Source organism: Magallana gigas, chromosome 6 (genome assembly GCF_963853765.1).
Source record: "Magallana gigas chromosome 6, xbMagGiga1.1, whole genome shotgun sequence".
Classification (NCBI taxonomy): Eukaryota; Metazoa; Mollusca; class Bivalvia; order Ostreida; family Ostreidae; genus Magallana; species Magallana gigas.
In genome coordinates this window covers 32,088,442-32,111,193 of record NC_088858.1, presented here as the reverse complement: position 1 = coordinate 32,111,193, position 22,752 = coordinate 32,088,442, and the positions used below count along the sequence as shown (strand labels likewise).

At 35.7% G+C, this 22,752-nt stretch overlaps 1 protein-coding gene across 1 annotated transcript; it reads left to right on the top strand.

Annotated features, from left to right (window-relative positions):
• Positions 1–125: 125 nt before the first annotated feature.
• LOC105327701 (breast cancer type 2 susceptibility protein) lies at positions 126–20,069 on the top strand. Its single transcript, XM_066087521.1, has 28 exons — positions 126–247; positions 541–693; positions 975–1,139; positions 1,702–1,801; positions 2,440–2,594; positions 3,607–3,647; positions 4,145–5,483; positions 5,875–5,921; positions 6,076–9,985; positions 10,137–10,190; positions 10,376–10,448; positions 10,943–11,456; positions 11,874–12,043; positions 12,329–12,457; positions 12,726–12,797; positions 12,897–13,032; positions 13,379–13,537; positions 13,897–14,076; positions 15,082–15,232; positions 15,323–15,432; positions 15,648–15,764; positions 15,915–15,996; positions 16,955–17,051; positions 17,929–18,037; positions 18,423–18,523; positions 18,614–18,692; positions 19,055–19,339; positions 19,646–20,069. The coding sequence occupies exons 2-28, from the start codon at positions 567–569 to the stop codon at positions 19,826–19,828; spliced, it is 8,685 nt and encodes a 2,894-aa protein (XP_065943593.1). The 5' UTR covers positions 126–247; positions 541–566; the 3' UTR covers positions 19,829–20,069.
• Positions 20,070–22,752: the final 2,683 nt, after the last annotated feature.

Here is a 22,752-nt window from a genome sequence, read left to right as displayed (position 1 = left end):
TTTCCTCATTTCAGTCCCAGGTGCACCAGCCAACTACAATGTGATTGAAATAAGTTGTCTATTCATGCATCATATATGCATCAGTACTGTTTGATATTGATTTAAAACACAATAAAGTTTTTGTATACACTTTTCAAGTTTCGCTACTTTCCCGGAATTGGACTGTTTTGATTCGGCTACTACACGGTCACTTCCGTAGCGCCATTTTTGATGTCTGTCTGGTTGGAAAGGAGAGGAAAGGTTTCAGGTAATTAATATAAGAATTACCCGTGACCCTGTCGTTATATCTGATTGCGTGTGTGTTGTATTTGAAGAAAAGTTATGTATGATAAACCAGTTTTAAGTCTTCAGTCGCGCAGTCACCGTGTATTCTTCAGATATTGTCATCATCCTGGAACTTTGGAAGGAGATATTTTTTCGGGAAACATTGAAAAGCCTACTAACATTGACATCCGTTGAAAAGATTAATAATTCTGTTAACTTTCTCACATTTCAAAGAAAATATGAGCTTGTGTTGATATGTGGTCTTTTATTTTCAAGGTTTTGAGGAATGAAGGTGCAGGAAAATGGAGGCAGGTGAAAATAGTAAAACACTTTGTCAGAAATGTGGAGAAATTCATCAAACATTAAGACTGTCCCTTAGGAAAAGAGCGAAGAAATGTTTTTCAAGGTCCAAGAAAAAACTCCAGGAAGGTAATATATTAACACTGCTAATAAGAGATTTCTGGAAAATAATGCATGGCATGGAAAATGTCATGAGAGAATTAAAAAATTATGCACATTTACGTAAAATTTTCAACATTCTTACAAAAATTTTAATGGGTAATTTGATGATGCCCATGCAAAATATGTACTAAATTCTCCTCTACTCTCTCATACAAAAAATGTTCCACAGCAATAAGGGTAAACTGCTCTAAATATACCCCTGTTATTAGAGCCTTGATTCAAGAAGATTACTGTGGTTGATATTTCAGCTGTAGGGCTTAGCAGTGAAAACTGGTTCCAAGTTGCTACAACACAAAAACTACAGGCTAAACAAAGAGAGAAGGAGGAAAGGAGCCTGTTCATGTCCCCTGTCTCTCAATGCTCCTCACAGCTGACCCCAGACATTCTTAAATTTCACAGGGGAAGGACTTATGGTTTGTTTTTCCCCCTGTACTGAACATTCTCAAATTTCATTATTGTAGAAATGTTTGTGTTTGCTCATGATAAGATTGTTTTATATTGAAGACACCTTTGAAAGAATTTGTCTTTTTCTGTCCTGACTCAGTTTTTCTAAACTTGATAAGGTCAGTAGGTTGGTAAATTTATTATCCCCCCCCCACCCCAAGTTTTTGTTTTAAAATAAGTAGAAAATGGATCTGCAAACAGCTTAATTCATGAAATAAAAATCAAGCTAGCCTTAAATAGTGAATTTCTTGTGTTTGGTACATTTTCATTTTTTCACATTTCATTACATTTTCAATTTTTAAAGTTGGTTTAAGGTTCTTTGCTGAGTCATACAAAAGAACTTATGACAAAAATTATATAAAACCATAATTATAATTTACGTTCATTAAATTCAAACGTTTATTAGTTTTTTATAAATGAGCAGTCATTAAGTTGGTCATAAGTCGTAAGTTCCATTGTAAAACACAGCCCTTAGATTTATTTTTTGCGCAAAAATAATTCTGTGTTTCTCTTTTTTTTCTTAATTTATAGAATCCTCTCCTGAGATCTCCACCTTTGAGCGGCTGCTGAGTTCCCAGTCCTCCACATCTAGTCCACAATCTAGGTGGCTCCACCCCTCACTTGGCTCCAGGTAACAGACTAACCTTCAGAAAAAAAAAATTATCAATTTATCTAACTCACTGACATGTTGCTAACTCTTCTTTTCATGTAGCTTTCTGGTCATGTTCCTAGAGCTGACTGTTCATGTTCACATAGATTACTGGTAATGTGCAAGTACATCTCATTAGTCATGTTCTTATAAGCTCACTAGTCATGTTCCTGGTCATTAAATTATAGACGTGGGCTGATGTTAAATCTCTTACCCATTGAGTCCCTTCTTTTTCCTTCTTTTTTCAGTCTTTTCCTTATTAATTGGTCAAGCTGTTTAAACTGACAATGAACAGCTGTAGATTCCTTATTTAGCTTTAGTGCATAATTGTGTGATTTCGCAGTTTTGTATAAAATCGTAAAAGCCAAACTTTCCATTCTATGTCATGACTGTCAGAAAAATAATGGCTAGATTTTAAAATCCGAGAGGGATGCTTCTTGCGATTTTACTCAGATAATAATTCCTCATATTCAAATGGGAAGTTGTAAAAAATTTCAATGGAACAGGTGGAAGGCCTAGTGACCAGTGAATTTAATCTTTGATGATAAATTATGTAGCAAAGTATTTATATTTGATCTGAAAAAAATCTGTTTATGCATATGTGTATTATTTAAATTTAGTCCACAAGATGGAGGTAGAGACCAGAATCTTGCCTCTGAGGAAGCCATTATAAGGAGTCTTGGAATTTCAGCCGATGATTCAGGGATTTCTTGGACCAGCTCTTTAGCCACACCCTCCCACCCTCTCTCCCCCACTGGCTCAGGCGTAAAGCAAGGTATGCTGGTGCTAACCCTGTCACTTTTATTAGGATGAAATATGGTATGGGCTTTTTCACCCTTTTTCTGTTAGCTATTTCGTGTCCAGCCAGGTTGTATCTATTATTGTGTGAACTTCACGTACGAAAATCAAACCTGGTCGGCTGATGAATCTAGAGGGAATGGTGTGTCAATGCCACAAAAATATGTCATTGTGGCGTCTGTGATTTATGTACTAGTACATACTACAATGTGTTTGGATCATGTTTTGTGTATGGCTGAGACAATATACCGGTATAAAAATATCAAAATAATGTGCAGAGGATACATGTATCAATACCCTTATATAGATATTGAGACAGAAAATATAATTCCTGTCTCTTTTATGCTATGCTTTAAATTTCCTATGCATATGAAATATTATTCAAATGAGAACTTACAACTAAGTGCATTAATGAAATTCCCAAGACTACAGTACATTCGAAATAGTGACCATGTCAATGGCAGTGTGAAGTTGTTTTATTTTCAAAGCTTCACTTTTTAAGAATTTGAGTATTAAAAATGTACTTTTTGAAATTGAAAAACAAAATTTTTCATTGAAAGGAAAATATTGTGTTACATTTTTTATCCTGAAATGTTAAAATTATGACAGATATTGATACAGCAAACATTTTATCCTCCCAGTGCTTATGTTTTGCACACTGTGAGATACAGGACTATCAAATCTGGTTAGGTATGCATTATGTACATAGAATTCCAGATGTACTTATCATTAATCCTAGCTGTTACCTCTACTATACTATTGTGTTTAGAATAAGTCACTGCTAAACTCTGGTGCATGGCAATGTTTATGGAATAAAGATAGCTAAAACAATGAAAGTTGTGTGCTATTCTATGTACAGTGCTGCATAGTAGAGAGATCAAATATGAGGAATAATTTGGTATACCAATGTCTTTGTTATTTATTTTTATGTGTTCATATCAATTTCATACTGTAATGAACTTAAACATCGAGTCTTTCTATTTTAATAGATGTGAATGAAGATCAACTTTCAGAGAAAAGAAAACAAAAGGTAAGATTATGATATGATACAAGAGTACAAACTAATGAACTTTATTGCAAGTTTAGCTATCTGAAGAACCCATAATTTTTTTATGGTGGTATGGGACACCTGTCAATATCAATATGGATAAAAATACATTATAACGAAAATACTCTCACCAGTTAAGAATTATTTTGACAAATAAATGTTTTGTAGAATTTGAAAGTTAAAAATCATAATAGTCCCAATAGGAATCAGAGTCATAATTTACAGAGTCATAGTAAACACTTTAATCCATTAAGCTATACTGTTAGGTAACAATTTTGGGGAAGCAAAATTTATTAGAGTAAACTTGATTTTATTGTTTATTTTAACAGAAAGTACATCACAATACGGAAGTGTCCCATATCACCTTTTTGACATTTGTACATTCCTGACATTTATCTTTCTTACCCCTGAAAAAATTGTCGATCTTTGATGATGTATGAATGTGAAAAATAATTTCCTCTTTCATTTAAAATTTTCAGAGAGTTCCCAGAGCATTATTTTCTCCAGGTGTGGTCAGAAATCCGGATGAACTCTGTCATAGTTTAAACAAGTCAGACATTGAATTAAAGGTTGAACCCGATGAAGATGCAGTAAAAGAAGGAGCTTCCAAAGAAGTACATGTACTAGACATCTCTGTGAAAAGTGAAGTAGAAACAGATAGTATGCAGTTGTTTTCTCAGGAACTTATAACAGAGGAAACTAGTTTGGAAAATGATGTTGTTTATCTTGGAGAAAAATCTCCAAGCACAAAGAAAGATAACTGTGCTTCCGCAGATGAAACCATGGCATCCGCCATTAAACAGGAAGTGATTGACGAGACTCTGTCCGATTTCTTTGATCCTCCGTCAAAGTCTGTAGGAAGGCGTCGCTGTGCACCCAGTAAAGGAAGGAAGAGAAAGTCCCTGGGTGATTCACCTTTGGGATTAGACTTTCCTTTCAAGAGAGAGGCAAAGGCATTGGTTTCCTCCTCACCCTCATTGTCTCCAGCAGCAAGTACAAGGAGGGTTCTAAAAGCAGCAAAAGAAAAATTTAACACCCCTGTAGAGAGAAACAAGCCGCCACGGTCAATTCTGTCGAACGAGAAATGCCGAGGTTCAAAGTCTGGTACAAGGAAACGTGTGACATTCAGTAATTCTGATGATATCTTTAAAGAAATTAATGCAGGGAAGGAAGAGGGTGGTAAAAGCAACAAACAATTTAAAAAGACAGAGGATGTTGATATCAGTGTATCTGCTGAGAGTGTTGAAAGTTTGAAATCGAGAGATTTTGACTCCTGTGATCAGACAAAAGGACAAAGTGTTGATGTTACTGTAGAAGACTCTGAAGACTTGTTTTCACAAGTGTCACCTTCTTCATTGAATGAAATGTGCTCTATAGATAACGAGGACTTGTTTGCTAAAGATGTAAACTCATCAAGTTCCAAAAAGAATGAAGATCATGGGAAAATATTAAACTCTGTTGTTGCGGCAGAACCAACGGCTACAAATGGAAATAACAAGAACACGGCTGTTAATGAAACTCAGAAACAACATTCTAGTGATGATGTAGCCTCCACAGCAGACATAGCTCCTGTTGTGCCAAAAATTTCAGGACTGAGGTCCAAAGGTAGAAAATTCTTGTACCCAACCACCAACCAAATTACAAAGAGTTGTCCCAAAGTTGTTTATGGGTTCAAGGAGGTTGAATCACCATTCCACAATCATCACACCACAAGTGAAAGTCCCACAGTGGAAAAGAATGACGGAGAGCCAACAGCTGGGCAAGGCTTTGAAAAAAAATCAAGAGAGACTAAAAGTCCAAAAGTTTCTTCAACTACAGGTACATATGGTGTAAACTGCACTGTTTTACATATACATGTATATATTAAACCAATATTAAAAGTTGTTTTGGACTGTGATTGTAGGCAAATCAGAATCTGTTACATTTTGCCTTCCTTTACTTTTGTCCCATCCTCCTACATGTACACCCTCAAACCCAGTTGATAAAGTCAAACAGAACCAATTTAGAAAATGGCACATACCTGTACATACATGCTTTGGCTGGAAATAAAACAGGGTGAAACAGAATGCTAAATAAAATGGGGTTTAAGCCGCTCATGTTGATAGAGTTTGAATTTTTACAAATAATCTTACAAAGAGATGATGAAAAGTTGAAAATATAAGACGTTTTATTTTGACAAAACATTTGATTTTTTTTTATATTTTTACAGGGTTTCAAAGGTTCTCAAAGTTAGAGCCAGCTGATAATCAAAGAGAGGTAACTCTAACTTTTTTTATCCAAAATAAGATTTTTTTGATAAATGTTTATTTTAACATTTTATTGGAGTTGAATGCCATGACTTGTAATAAGATACTTTTCAGTATTCAATGAATTGCATTAATAGAACATAATTCAGAAACTTTTTTTATAGAAAACATTTAAGGAGGAATTAACTTCAAAACCTGACACAAAGATGAGTAAGATGGTGAACAGATCTATAGACATCAAAGTACAGGAAACCAAATCAGAGTTACCATTGAAAAATGACAGAAAACTAGACAAAAAACAAAATGATGGATCTACTATCTCTAATTCTAACAAACTTGTAATTAGTTCACCTCTCAATAACAAAGACCAGACCCCACAGCATATCAAAGAAGAGTCTGAAGTACAGCCATCAACAAGCATATGTGGGAGTAGCACTGAGACATTTGGAGGATTCTCCACAGCAGGTGGTAGAAAGTTTGTCATGGACAAGGATGCTTTACAAAAGGCAAGATATCTGTTAGAAAAAGATGATGATAATGATCTTGACAACGGGGTACAGAAATTGTTTGAACAGGGAGAGAAGGCTGTAGAGATTGAGAATGTTGACCATAGACTGGATCCAATAAGTTTACCCAGCACAGGGAGTAATGAGTGTACTGGTGGAGTTAAAGTGGATGATATTTTAGGTAGTGATGGTTGTAGCATTAAAGGATTTCAGACAGCGAGGGGGAAAAAAGTGGAGTGTAGTGAGAGTTCTCTTAAAAAGGCTGAAAGGATGATAATAGAAGGGATAGCGACAGAGGAAATGGCAAGTAAAGAGTGTACTGTTGGGAGTAAAGTGGATTGGACTTCAAGTAGTAGTGGTGGCTTTCAAGGATTTCAGACAGCTAGTGGAAAGAAAGTGGAGTGCAGTGAGAGTTCTCTTGAAAAGGCCCAGAGGATGATAACTGAGGAGGGGGATACAAAAAAAATTTCAAATACAGAGTCTGAATGGGATGATATTGAAACTGTCATGCCATCAGGGGATAAAAAATCAGCAGCCAAAGGTCAGGAAATTGGTTTCTCTAGTGTGACAGAATTTATAAATCCTGGTTTAAAATCATCAAAATCTACAGCACAGTCAAGTGGCAGTAAGAGTGCAGATTTTCAAACAAAAGGAAAGAACATTTTCTCAGATATTTTTGAAGAATTTCAAGACTGTGGCAGCAACATTGATGCAGACTCCATCCCTGGATTTAAAACTGCTGGTGGCAAAGGTTTTAACAGTGCTAGTTCATGTTTGAAAAATACAATTCCAACAAACAACAAAAAAGGTTCAAAAGAACCTAATGAAGAATCTGTTGACTCGGTGGTGGAAGAAGATATTATCAAGTCCATGTTTTCTGGAATAAAAGGCAAGGTAGGAAACAATTCTAACACAAAACCAGTTGGTCCCAGTACTTTTACCAGACCAGTCAACACTGCTCAGCAGATGAAATCCGCCTCCATTGCTGCCCGATTTCCTCCTGGTTCCAGCATTCCTAAAGGATTTAGACCTTTCAAGCCACCTAAAATAGCACCTAAGGCAAAACCTCATATACCTACAGCATCTGATGTTGTTTCAAAGACAACTGTCGATAAATCTGAAAGTGTTCAAAAAATTCAGCCACACAGTAATGAAGGTTCCAGAGATGAGGAGAAAAGTGTGAATGAAAATTTTTGTAACAAAGAGAATGATAAAATGGATGATAGTGCTGATTTGAGCAATTTGTTTTTGAATGACATGTTTGAGGAGGAGATGGAGATCTCTCAGAAATTAACTCCAGAACCTGTGGCTAATAGTGGAAAGGTCATGAAAAAGATCAGTGAAGAATATATAGAAAGAGTTAAAGAAAGTGCTTGCTCTACATCTATACCAGAAAAGGCAGAAGAAACCACAGAAAAAAGTCTGAATGGAGGTCCTAGTGCTAAAATGCCTGCTGAAATGGTTGATGTCTTGCAGCACAAGTTTGATGGATTTCAGACTGCTTCTGGGAAGGCTGTCTCTATTGATGAAGAGAGTTTGAAGAAAGCCAAGGAATTGTGGGATAATCAGACAGACAATGATGATAAAGAGACTGATCCTGAAGTTACTTTCCAAGACATTAACACTTCACCTTTCCTAAGGAACAATGAATTGATGAAACAAAGAGATAGTCCAAGTCCAACTGAAAAGTCTTTTAATGTATCACTTGTCCCTGATCCTCATGCACAAAGGCCACATAGTAATGAAAATATAGCGGGTGAATTAAAAACATTCCAAGGATTTCAAACTGCATCAGGAAAATCTGTGAACATTGATGAACAGTCTCTGTTAGCAGCAAAAGAGTTGTGGAAGAACTCTATTGATGATAGTAGTTTAAAACCTTTGTGTGATGAAAATGTAAACAAAAATCCAAAAACTTCTTGTACAAATTCAGTCCAAAATAACAGTGACTTTGACATGGCAATAAATAATGTTAATTCTTCATTTAGAAAGAGTTCCGACTCGGAAAAGGAGGAGAACATTCATACCTCCCATGTTGAAGAAAAAATGAAGGAAAAACCTGTACAATATGGTGGCTTCCAAACAGCATCTGGAAAACTTGTAAATGTGAGTGAGAAAGCTATACTGGACGGAAAAAAATTATGGGACAATTTCTCCATGGAAGATGGGCATCCTTCTACCAATTCCTTACAAAGCACAAAAGATAATGTGCAGTTACCTGAAAATGAGAATAAGAAAGAGAAAGTGCCATTTAGTGGATTTCAAACAGCATCAGGAAAAACTGTAAAAGTGGATGACAAGTCTTTGACAGAGGCAAGGAAACTCTGGAGTTCCTCTAGTGTGGAAGAAAGGGAAACTCCATCTCATACAGTCCTTGAAAATTTGTGCCAACCTGATAACTTTTCACAAAGTAATGTAAAACAGAAAAATGAAACGAGCAATACTTATGACGAGAAAACATTACAAGATTCAGAGGAAAAACCAAAGAATCAAATTGTTCCCCAGTTATCAAGTTCCAGTGACATGAAATCGAACTTTAGTTCTCTTAGCAGTATGGGAGAGAAAAAAATGGTAAATTATATTAATATTCAAAGTGGTTGTCCTCTTGCTTTTCAAAGCCCTTTTATGAGTGCATCTGGGAAAAAGATTCAAGTTTCAGAGGAGGCACTAAATCATGTTAAATTGGAAACTTTAAAGACAGAGGAGGGAAAAGAAAATGAAAAGCCAGTATTTCAAAATGATGAAAATAAACCAGTTATGAATTCTTCAGAAAGTATGTCTTGTCCATTTCTGAGTGCATCAGGAAAACAGATATCTGTATCAGCTTCTGCTTTGGAATCAACCAAATCATTTTTCGATGACAATGAGAAAGATTTTTCTTCTTTAATAACAGACAGCAAGAAATTTTCTCCATTTCAAAGTGCAAGTGGTAAATCTGTTTCTGTGTCAAAGAAGTCTCTTGAGATTGCTCGGGCAATCCTGGAGGAGGACCATGAAATGAAAACATTGCATACTGCAGCAGCAACGAGTTTGCCCAATGAAACACATTCAAAAGAAAAATCCTTTTCACCGTTTGAGAGTGCAAGTGGTAAAAAGGTCTCAGTGTCCCAGAAATCTCTTGAAATGGCCAGAGCCAAGCTAGAAGACAATCAAGGACCTGAAAAGCAGACCTCAACACCCAAAATCTCAAAAGTTGATAACATGGAGGGCGACATCTCACCATTTCAGAGCACAAGTGGAAGGTCTGTGTCAGTATCCAGGAAGTCACTGGAAAAAGCTCGAGCAAGATTAATGGAAAACTTTGAAGCAGATGTTGACACACTGCCAACTTCTAGTGATGAGGCCCCATCAACATCATCAAGACAGGAAACTGGTGTGGTCTTCCCAGCTCACAGTCGGAAGAGGAAGTTAGATGAGATTAAGACGCCGAAAAAGCAGAAGACAAGAGAAGTGGAGGATGCGAATGAATATGAGAATCTGATACTGCCAGATGATTTCTTTGATGAAATGGAGACTCCCAATAAGAAAATCAAAATGGAAAATGGGACAGCCTCCAAAACACTACCAGGTAGTGTGTAATTTGTTTTTGTTCAATAATCATTATTTGAAAGTAAATATGTAAAAAGTTTTATGCACATTGTACATATATAGTTCTGCCATCATTCAGAAAAGTGTATAGAGAGCATGCATTCTAACCAATGGATTGTTTTATCTTGTAGGACATGTTGGAAAAGACAGACAAAATTTTACAGTGCTTTCAACTGTTCCTGAAGGTATTAGAAGTAAAACATGTTGAAAAAACTTAATTTTTGTTTGGAAAATCTATTCACACGATTGTTAACTCCATTGTTCGATTTTGTTTGATTTTTATTAGATACATGTAGCTCAATACTAAGGATGCTGAGATTACTTAGGGAGAGTACATGTTTGTTTGACTTGTTTTTACTTTTGTTTATAGGTTACACAAAGGATAGACAGAACTTTTATGCTAACCCATTAAAATGCCAATCTGCCAGGGATTCTGGAAGCAGGTATAGAGTAGATTTTGTGGAACAAATGCAAACAGAACTTCCTGTTAATGTTGTTTGAATACATTGGAAATTCAGCATCATTGTTTCTTTCTCTTTTCCCCATTGCTCTTTATATTGATTTAAATTCATTTTAAGGAGAATTAGGACCCAGTATACAATACTTCTTTTATCAAAACAAACAGTAGCATTTATTTTTATGTCTTTATGATTTTTATACATGTATTCCATAATGTTGTCAAACAGCTTAGGTCAATTTGATAGAGTGTCTGTTACTGAAGTGAAATGTCCTATTTAAGTTCCCTTGGTTTCTTAAATGATTGTCAGCTTTGAAAGAGTTTTTTGAATGTATTTTTTGAATAAGTATTGTTTACTTTCACAATTAAATAATTTTAAAAAAAGTGATTCAATATCAGTTTATTTGTAAATTGGAATATATAAGAGCTCATGATTTCTCATTCCACCATTAAAATAGCTTCACTTGGCTTATTTTACAGTTACAGGGCCCTTGTCTATCAGGAGGAGACAAAGAAACAGAACACACCTAGTGCAGCTACAGCATCAGGCTCAAGCTTTAGGACTCCTTATAAAGCAGGATCCACCTCTGCTGAGAGCCAAGGTCAACCGAGCTCTGTGGTGAAGTCGGTGCAGCCAGTGTTTGTACCTAAGTCCAAGCAACAGGCTCATTCTGCATCTCCTCTGGATGTTAAGTCAGCAAGTAAGACAGTGTCAAAAAACCTTGGCCCTGCAGTGTCCTCTTCTCTAAGTACTAGTCCACAGACTGAAAATTCAAAGCAAGATATGACACAGAAAACTACAAAAAGTGACAAAGAAAAGGAGGAGTACAAGAAAGCCTTGGAAACTGGCAGGGGTAAACAGGAGGAGATGATGAAGTCCAAGTCGTCTTGTAGCGTGAAGCCCAGTGCTGGCCGATTGTTCCAGCTGAAGACTTCAGGGACGAGGTGTAAACTGAGGGAGGTCATCTTTGGGCAACAACAGAACAAGACTGACGTAAGGCAAACGCAGAAATGTCATAACTGTAATCTGGTACTTTGAATAGATTTAATGAAACCTATGATGGAGGGAAAAATGCTTTTTTAGTTTTCAGTAAAAATTAAATTGTATCAAAAATCGTGTGGATCAGTGATAGAAAAAAGTAAATTTTATCACAAATTAGAAATGAGGCGTGAGACATGAATTTTTTTGAATTTATTGTCAAAAAATAGTAGATATTATTCATTATCATGTATTAATTGATTACATTGATTAAATGATATCAAATTTTGATTTCATTGAATGACGGGAAAAGTAACTTATAGACTTGGTGTTTCTGTATGAAGGGATATAAATCAAAGGATCTGAGACCCGAGTGATAGATTTTACATACTTTACATACTATACATAATTTACATTTTACATACTTTACAGTCGAGCTGTGTGATATCCTCCACCTTGTTGGTGAGGTCCTGTAACGCCGCCAGACACCGATTCTACCTGCCCGACTTCTACAGCGCTGATGTCACACAGGTGTACGCCGGAGATGGGGCTCTACTTGTTCCCGATGACCAAGGGTATACAGGAGTCAAAGAACTGTACAAGTAGGTCCACTATGGTAGTATATGGTTAAAAATTTTATTCTCCGGAATGATAAGTAACTTTTCGTTGATTTAGCTTAATGTAAGATTAAAATTGTTTTCAGCTTATTGAAACCTCCTCAATTTTGAAAACTCAAAATACATTTGGAAACTTTGTATACTTGTTGATATTTTCTTTTTAGTGTTTCAGTATTTACTGGTAAATGTACTTCGACAAGTATATTTCATGTAGATTTTGTTTCTGGGTAACAATAACATTTTATATTCTAAATTGATGAATTCTTGCAGGGCATTCTTGACCATAGACAGTGTCGACCCATCCCTGATCAGTGAGGCCTGGTTCTGTAATCACTACAGGTGGATCGTGTGGAAGCTGGCGTCATACGAAGTCGCCTCCCCTGACAAGTTTGGCAGCAGGTGAGTGAGAGTGTAAAGCAGCAATTACAGGTATTTCATCATTCCTGCTTTATCTTAATTTGGGCGTCGTTTAATTCTATACAATAAAATGCATTTTGTTATATAATTTGTATGGTATCATCCAATAGATTTTTACCAGATGTAAAATAAAAAAGGAAGATGAACGAGATATTGAATTTGTTTGCAAATTTCTTGGATGGACATGTATGTTATACTGCCTTCAGGATACACTTTTTTGCATCGCTGTAATATCCTCTTTAAATAATAGGGCTCTGACTCCAGAGAATGTTATGCTGCAGATGAAATACAGATATGACAGAGAAATTGACAGATGTCAAAGGTATTTCTACTTTAAAAGGACAATATACACGATAATAATCTGCATTTATCATAGTATATGTACTAGAAATTATTAATGTGATTGGACATATCTTCTCAGGTCAGCCCTAAGGAAGATAATGGAGAGGGATGATACCTCCTCCAAGAGACTGGTGCTGTGTGTGTCCAGTGTACAGAGAGCAGAGTCCACAAACCCAGCAACACCATCCAGCAAACAAACTGTCCTGGATCCTGAGGTCTGTCTACTTGCTATTCTCATTATCAGTAAAAGCCTAAGTACTTTTTACTATTTATATGGTTACAATTTTGAGCTGTAGGGGTTGACATGTGTATTAAAGGCTTTCTTTTCTGTGTAAATTTTTCAATGAATCATCACTTTTACAAATGGTTAACTTTTGTTAAGTTCTTTCCCTTTTCAAAAAAAGACTAACATTGTACGTTTACTTAAAAATTTTAAAAATATATTAATACAGTACATACTGTATATGTGATGAGTTCATTATAATTCAGAGGTTGTATAAATCAATTATGAAACATGCAAATTATGTGAAAAATAAGTGAATGCCAGAATTGTCTCTACAGGTGACAGTGGAGCTGTCCGACGGCTGGTACTATATCCCAGCCAAGTTAGATGTCCCCTTGCTGGACCTCATCAATAGGCGGAGGATCCAGACAGGGCACAAACTGTGTACCACCGGGGCGGAGCTGGTGGGCAGTCAGGACCCCTGTACCCCGCTTGAGGTAAGACCAGGGCTGTGTACTTGTTTGAGGCTATATGTGATATATTTATGTGATAGTAATTCATGTTTTAGATATAAATCACATGCGAAAATAGCAAGCTTTTCTGTATTTATTTTGGATTTTTCATTCAGAAAACTAGGTACTAGTATGTAATGCATATTTTGAAAGAATTTTTGAAGAGAAAAAAATCAATATTCTGTTTCCATGTGCATTTGCTGGTTACAGCATAATTATCTCAGTATATTGTAAAATAGTGTAGAAAAATAATTTTGCATCCTTATTCATATTTGATGTTCTACATGAAACCTTTATTCATGTAAAAGAACATATGATAACTGACTCAAAATTCCCACATTCAGGCCCCAGCTTCCCTGCAGTTGAAGATCAATGCTAACTCCACTCGGCCTGTCCCCTGGGACACTGTGCTAGGCTTCCAGCCTGACCCCCGCCCACTGTGTGTCCCACTCAGTGACCTCCACGGAGAGGGAGGGATGGTGGGGTGTGTAGATGTGGTGCTGGGAAGGAAGTATCCGCTAATGGTTAGAAAGTTACCGGTTCACTCAGTTTTGTTTTGATGGACAAATTTTTAGACACTTCAGCCTAAATCTGCATACGTTATATACCTGGTACAATGTACAAAATTTCTTGTGAATTAAAAGAAGTTTGTTTTAGGCGAGAGAAATTTAATTTTTAGTTTTACGGATTTTGTTGTAAAAAATTTGGGTCGGAGGAGGGAAAATAAAAAAAAAAAAAAAAAAGTGGGCAAACTTTTATTAATCTAAATTACATATTATTTGCTTGAACTTATAATATTAAGTTTAATTTGTCCACTATCCACTGTGTACTTTGTGTTTGTTTCAAGATCATTGGTATTAACCTTAAAACTTGTTCAGGATAACATTTTCTTTGCTTTTCATAAAAACTTTTAAGCCAAACCATGCATGGCTGACCTCCATCTTAAATACTCCATGTTATAGAGACGCTTACACTTGATTTTAAAAGCTCCCTTTGTCAAACGTTTTGCAGATTTCAAATCAAATAAAGTAATTTTAAAACCAAGATCGGTCTCAAACTTGAAAATTCCGGAAAAATTTCTGAAGATACGAATTTTTTTTCATTATTTTTTTTTTTACAAAATCGGAAAAATTGGGTCGGCGGATCCGTAAAACTAAAAATTTAATTTCTCTCGCCTTAATTAAACATATACTGTAAACGTATTACATTTGGCTTTGTATTCTATTTAGCGCTTTTTGGCAGAATGCGGCTTCCGCTAAATCAAGTACATCGCTAAATGTAATTCATATATGTAAAAGAATAGTCACGTTCAGGAATACTCTAATTCAAATCTACGCAAACTTGTTCAAAAACTAATTTCCGCCAAATATCGTACACGCCAAATATAATACGTTTACAGTATTTGGTAAAATTAAATTTGTGTCCAACATCCATATCTTATGGTTAAATCGCCAATTAATCAAGCTCAAGATTAATTTTGTTTAATGTTTTTGAAACCAAAATAATCTGGTTGTGTGTACCGTCTTTAGTACATGGAGAAGCTGCCTGATGGGAGATCAGTTTTCAGAACAGCTCAGGCCGAGGAGAAGTTCAGCCAACTCTACCAAAAACAGCAACAAGACGCCATGGAGTCCCTGTACAGAAAGCTGGAGAAAGATTTCGACAAGGAGGACTATGAAGGTAAAATATATTTGAAGATTGTTTATATGCAGCGTGGATAAAGGGAAAACGGATAAGTTAAACATGATTTTTGTGCAATCTTTTTTGCAGAGAGCCGTGCAGTGAAGAGACAGTGGAAGGAGTCTGAGATTGAGGAATTACAAAGTGGACAGGAGGTGTGGGAGGCTCTTAGAACAGCCAAAAGACCTGACATTGTAGAGGTGGGTGTGTACTTGTTAGAATAGCGACAATATGAATTACCAAGAAACAACTGATTGTAATTCTTTCATTATGTTTCAATTGAGATATGGTCATTGTAAATATTAGAAAAAATCCAAACGTGTTAAAGATGATGCCCATGATGCAGTAAAATACAATCAGTAGCAATTTTGTGCTTTATCATGTCTGTATTGTATGTGAAGGTTTCTATGTTCAGGGTTATTTGAGTGACTCTCAGATGAGATTGCTAATGGACTACAAACAACAACTTCATCAAGAAAAGCTCCAGAGGTTACAGAATGAGTTCCAGAAATCCTGGAGTGATGAACAAGGGGTATAAATAGTTCTAGATATCTTCCAATATTCAATGTATTTTTTGGATGTTAAGATTTTATGTGAATATTTTCAGATTGAAGATATTTATAGCAAAAAATATCATTTACATAACATAAACTGAAGTTTTTATAAATCCTTTTTTCTCAAGAATTCAAAGGCCAGAAATGTGGTGCCATTGCTGAAGTTAAGAGTAAAGGGACTGTCAAAGAAAGATGTGGACTCCAGAATATGTAAGTGAATTCTCTGCTATGAATATGTGCATTGATAGAGTTGATATCATACATGTAAACCTACAGTGATGAAAAATAGGTAGATTTTAAACCGAAAAGCGGTAGCATCGCGCGCGTCCTTTTTCGCGTATATTTCAAAGCACAGATTTGTAAGTACTACATATGTAGTAAAGGTTTCTGATTAGTAATTAACAATATCAACTAAAATATAAAAGACTTTTGAAACTTGGTATTAACACTAGCAATAAAAATGTTCGTATGCATTTACCATGATGATAATGATTACCGGTAAGCTATTTTTAAGGGAAAATGTTTGAGTGCAGAGCCCTTAACAATTACCTTTGTTCAGAAAAATAGGTTAAGTTGCCAAAATTGATTATATAAGAGAAGTAAGAACTAGTAGGAATTCATATGTTCTTTTTCAATATCAAAACGATGTTTACATGCTTATTTATTACAAATGCAGCATTCAATAAATTGCAAGTCAAGTTTACTGTTATGGCCAAGTTAAAAGATATATTCAATCCTCGTTAAAGCTACGTGTGGAATTGCAAAGCTTCTTTTTCCATTGCGAGGATAATATCAACATGTCTTGTAACTAATGTAATCACGGGAAGTGGCTTCTTTCATCGTTCAATGTAAAACACATGCTTGAAAACTTGTCATCCAAGCATCTAAAGAAAGCCTTTGTGTGCCTCCGATTCAAAGTCACGCGCTAATTTCAAACCCGACGAGAATTTTTGACCACAATGGCTTCCAAAATGGCTATCTATCAAAACAAGGAACATATTTTAAAGAAAAGCGGTAGATTTTAAAATAAAAGCGGTAGGCGGGAGACAGAGCTAAAAAGCGGTAGACCTCCGCGTAAATCGGTAGAGTTAACATGTATGGTTGATATTCAAAAATCTGTTCTCAATAGGTGTCAGTTGATTTAAATATGAGTTACGATACATTGCAGCCACAGTGATATCTGTGTGGAGACCAGGCCAGGAAGTGTTGGATCTGAAAGAGGGACAGAGATACAGGGTCTTCTCATTGTCTGCCTCTCACTCAAGGTGAGGAATAGGGTCAACCCAAACCACAGTCTGGAAGTCTACATAGTTCTTTCCTGTCTATGGCTGCTTAAGCACAAAATATTGTAAAATATATTATCATACATTTGTTAAGATGTTTCCTTGATGAAGTTTAGGAGGTAAAATAGCTATTTTTCTTAGGCAAAGATCGTTCATATATAGGTAAACTATACAGTGGGGTATAAAATGTGCTATCCACCCCTCTGAATGCTGTCACAAAAATGTTGACACCAATTTTCATTTATTATCATTTTATTTGACTTTCTCTAACACTAAAAAGTTCCACAACCATGAATAAAAGACTACAAAAGTCTTATACAGTGGCTTTGATTGGAATAGCTCTTTCATCAAACCAACTACACCTTGAAATAGTTTCTCAATTAAACAGAAAATAACATAATGAAAGCATGATGAATTAGAACTATATAAGACAAATAATTGAAAAAATATGCAATTTTAGATAAAAAATTATGGTTTTTAAAAAATGATTCAGAAAATATAAACAAAAGCTTCAGGAGGACGGAACTTGTGATCTGCGATTCACAAGCCTACCAGTAATACTTTAACCACTGAGCTATGGTGATATGCAACCAAATCCATTGTTAAAAACAATTTAAGAAAACATTTTTATTGTCATCTTGTGACGTAGTGTCATAGAAAGTAGAAGCCTTGATGTAGTGAGGTACCTGAAAGCATCGTTTGATTTTAAGAGGTCAATATGAGTCTGCAAAAGTTTTTGTCAATGGAACACACAATAAAAGAAGGATCTATGTTGAGCCTTCAAATTATTTTGTAATTTATAAGACATTTAAATTGTAAAAAAAAAAATTATATCTTTTTGATATTTATGATATTACAGAGTCAGATACAGTCCCAACAGTGTACAGCTAACGGCAAACAGACAGACCAAGTTCCTGCCGGTCAGGGTGGACGAGAATCTGCTGGACCTGGTGTATGAACCCAGAGAGGTATGTACATGTATTAATACAGGTAAAAGTCATTATGTAATGCACAAGAGTTAGGTCAAAGATAATGTCCTATGAATTTCATATGAAACTATTTATATATGTGAAATCGGTGTTATGTTGAATTTGCACATGCATTTATGGTATGCTCTTTTCATGTGAAAGTTACACATTTGTAAATGTGTAGCTGCTGAGGAATAAAAATAATAAAAATAAAATAAAAGTAAAATAAAAATAATAAATTGTCTTTCAATGGTCTACAACAATTTTGTTGTGCTATTGTGTATATTTCAAGGAAAGATGTTATTAAACTGTGCATATGTGCTGTTGTGTATATTTCAAGGAAAGGTGTTATTAAACTGTGCATATGTATGTTTCCTGATTACAGGTGCTATGTGCTTGTGACTTAAAGAGACGACAACCGATGTTTGGAGAATTAGATACTGTGTGTCTAATTGTTGACATTGAAGTCACAGAAGCTGGTGAAAGGTGACAATTTTTCCTCAACATTTGGAATGATATATTAAAAAAAAAAACTATCCTTGAAATTTGAATGTTAAACTTTCATTTTTTTTTCAGCTCAAGAAACCAGGAAATTGTGTATGGAATGGACAAAAATGGAGATATTTTAGGGATCAAATTTTGGGGAGGGCTTAAGGTATGTGTTTGTACATACATTTCTTAGACCAAGTAATATCTAATACAACACTCCTTAAGGACTTTAATTCTAGTAGATTTATACCTGAGGCCTGTACAGCACAACTCATCAAAATTCCTTATCCTTTTAACAGAAATTTTAGTGAGTGCTTGCAAGATCCTGCTCTGCTAAACAGGCCTTTGTTCATGTCTAAATTGCTAGGGAAAAAATAAAATCATTAAAGAATACTGAAGTCAAAAATACTTAAGTAAAAATTTTCCAGAGAAATACAATTAGAAGTCTTTCTTGGAAAATGGAACATCCAAGTTATATACATGTAAGGGTTGTAAATATTTTGTTATTTCATGTGATGTATATTTCAGGCCTTTGGACTGAACGCCACCCTGACTGTGGGTACTGTGGTCTGTGGGAGTAACCTACAGGACAAGTTCCCCCAACGCCCCACCATCCTACCCCTGGTGGAGGCCAGCATGGAGTTCTCTGTGTTCTCTAAGTCCCCTCAAGGGGCCCCTCAGAAGAAGGCTCACCAGGTCCTGACCGAGAGAATCAAAACAGCAGGGGAGAAAACTCTTTTGGAAAGGGGCCAGCAGCTGGTGGCTGAACTGCTTGAGAAGAAGAGGAAAACCACACTGGGACACACCCCAACAGTAAGAGTTCAATATACTGTGAACTATTTATGGAGAGGAATTTTAACTGAATAGAAAGGAAGCCTAGAGTAGTTTCATTGAAAATAGAATCCTGACATTGCTATACTATATATATTTAAAATGATATTTTGGTAGAAATAAATGTGAACTTGTTTTTTATGCAGTGCAAAATTCTCAAAAGGGTAATAACTTCTCTTCATTACTTTAAAAGTCAAATATGACTTGCAACTGTACAAATATACTAAAAGCCAAGCAAAATACAACCTGATGGGAAATAATAATCTGATGTAAATATGTATATTTCAGAAGACTGTTTGCAGTGAGCAGGGAGAGGAGAATGCTAGTCCAGTGCCTCCAAGTTCTGCACAGAAAGCGAAGATGGCACAGTTGATGTCATACGGGTCACCCTCCCCCCTCTCCCCCATCCCCACCAAAGTGACCCCCGCCGCCAAGAAAAACTTTAAAGTACCCAAACCGGCCCATGTGTAGGAGCTATTCCATTGATGTGTTCAAAGTTTAAAATTTGTTGAAACTATATTTATATAGTTGTTAAATTGTGAATGGTGCTAGCATGTTGATTTTTAGTCCTTGTTCAAACAGAACAGTGAATTTTATGAAATGATTGTTATAACCTTATACAAATATGGATTTACTTTAAAAACTGAGTAAAGTATGTGCCAAAATTGGAAAATTTAGAGAAATTAAAAAATATCTGAGTTTATATGGCTCTTACTTTGCTTCCTTTTATTAGTCCCCTACCGGTATCACCGGAGGGGACTATAGCTTTCCTCTGCGTCCGTCAGTCCGTCTGTCGCCCGTCCGTCCGTCCGTCCATCTGTCTGTCCCACTTCAGTTTTCCACACTTTTTTTCTTTATGCGTTTGAGGAATAATATGAAACTTGCTGAACAGCTTCAAAATGTCAAACTACAGATCAAGTTTACACTTTTGTAGCGTCTGATTGACATATTTTCGAGAAAATTAATTTTTCATATTCCAATTTTTTAATGATCGGGTTCGGTGTGTATTGAATAAACGAGGCCAGTATGTAGTCAGTAATAATATCGTGCGTTACTTGTACCATTCCTTTTATCATTTCTAACAAACAAATAAATTCTGTAAAATAGTATCAAGCAGTGTGTTGTAAATTTAATCGGCATGGGTTTTTTTGTATTATTACAATCGGGTTCGTTGTCGGGTTGGGCTGTTTAACTGTTTGGTTTGATTCGGGGTACAGAAGACGGTAAGAAATGATATTGTGCATAACAGTGCATTGTTTTCACAAATTTTTACCAGCGAATACAGAATAGACCTGGCGAAATTACAGGAGATGAAATAAAGAGTATTATTTTTACCTATTTTGTATTTAATTTCTATATCAACTATATAGTTGTTCTTTTATCTCTGATTAAAACATGGCATCTCGTTTACAATAGCTCTGAAATAGTTGTGTGCTTGGAAGCTTTCATAGAATAATACAAACCGGTAGGGGACGTGTATTGCTTATGCAATACTCTCATAATGCTTGTTTTCTAAACAGTTTCTCTGTTATGTAGATGAATTGAATTGCTCACACTGGATTACTCCTTTTGACTTTCTGGGGCCAGTCTTTGTTCATTGTTGGAAACCCTCTATGGCACACACTGAGCCAACTCATTAACCTGCTCAGTTTAAAAAATCTTTTAATGGGTTCAAAATGCCTTCTTAACTTGTCAGTGTGGTTGAATGAAACCTATTCGATTCATCATCTATTCAACTCTGTCTATATAGACTTAAGAATTAAGGTGGTAGGGGACATCTGTCGATATTAATGTGGATTAAAGTACATTATAATTGAAATACTTTCACCGGTTTAGAAATTTCAAATTTTGCAATATATAACCAAAAAATAGCTTTTAAAAATATTTTGAGAAGTAAAAATTGTAAAAACCCCAGCGGGATTCGAATGCATGACTTTCAGATTCGTAGTAAACTTTCTAACCCACTGCGCTACGCTGTTAATTGACAATAACAGGATAGAAACTACTTGTATAATTACACTTGGTTTTATTGTTTGTTTTGAGAAGTACGTCACAACATGGAAGTGTCCCATACCACCTTAAATTTAAACTAGCTCTCAAATTGCACAATAAAGACGGCAACCACCATCAGTAATCATTGAAATATGCTCTCTGTAAAAAATATTTCACACTTTTTCTGGACTTGAATTTGAAACATGAACCGATTATACTAATGGTAATGTATATTTGCCTATTTTATGCTAGATAAATATTGCACCGTTTTGCACGTCTGTTAAATATTTATTTTTCATTATTCCAGTGTAAAAGATAATTCTTTTAGATATTTATTACAGCACAATTATTATGCATTTGGGTCAAGAGTAATGAAAGCCTCCAGTTACATTAATTGCACATTACAACTCATTTTTTCAATGTAATAACAATACCAATTACAACGCATTACAATTACAGATCACTAGTTTGCTGTGTAATGCTCCAAACTCGCTCACATTGAACTTGGCATCCTCCTTCCGTAATTGATTGATGAGCTACCAGAGCGAATGATTTGCATGTGCTTTTAAACAATATTTCCTTGGCAATACGGCAGTCGTTATGCAATGTGTGATTGCAGCCAAATTTTGACTTGTAATTCCAATTCCATGAACCATAAATCCCACCATTCTCTATGCTACAAATCTCTGAGCTCACTTTTGCACTTTTATTGTTCAATACACCGAGCCTATGCATCTTTTTAGAAATATTTTTGAGCAGTTTTTGACAAGCGTTTTTTTCCCTCTTATTTCGTATGCAGCCAAAACCTCAAAAACAGCGCTGATTCATAACTAATGGAATTAATTTTTCACAATTACGAAGCGGCCCCGGTAGTGTGTTGTGATAGGCCAGATCGCTTCTAAAGATGAGATCTCTCCGATACAAGACGAAGTGTGGGTTCCCCCTATTGTTGCAACCCTGTCTCAGGAAATGGCACGGGTCCCTTAAATTATTCATCTTGTGATTCCCGTCTGTCAAAACAGACGCAGCTGATGAATGCAGTAGTGTATTTTTTCATTCAGTGACACTACAAGTATCGACATTGCTTTCCAGAAAAGTCATATTTCTTGGTACCAATTTGCCTAATGCTTTGTATCGGGGGATATCTCCTACGTTCTAGCTTGTACCAAGTTGTATAAATCTTCTGCTCCAAGGATCCTATCCAATTGCGATGATTCAAACAGCACGCATATATTTTCATTTCAGAATATTAGCATGTTCTTGTATCAAAAATATAAAAAGAAATCGGAGACTCCTCATGATGGAGCTCGTGATCTGCGATATAACCTATAGCCATTGGCGAATGTAACTGATTGCTCCTTTCGGATACCTAGGGAAAAGGGAAAAACGGATTTTACAGCAAA

Excerpts from the sequence above, each read along its gene's own strand:
- LOC105327701 (XM_066087521.1), top strand. The coding sequence starts at position 567 with ATGGAGGCAGGTGAAAATAGTAAAACACTTTGTCAGAAATGTGGAGAA. Across the intron at positions 14,077-15,081 it reads GAAGGAAGTATCCGCTAATG|TACATGGAGAAGCTGCCTGA; the intron begins GTTAGAAAGTTA and ends TACCGTCTTTAG. Across the intron at positions 15,233-15,322 it reads CGACAAGGAGGACTATGAAG|AGAGCCGTGCAGTGAAGAGA; the intron begins GTAAAATATATT and ends TCTTTTTTGCAG.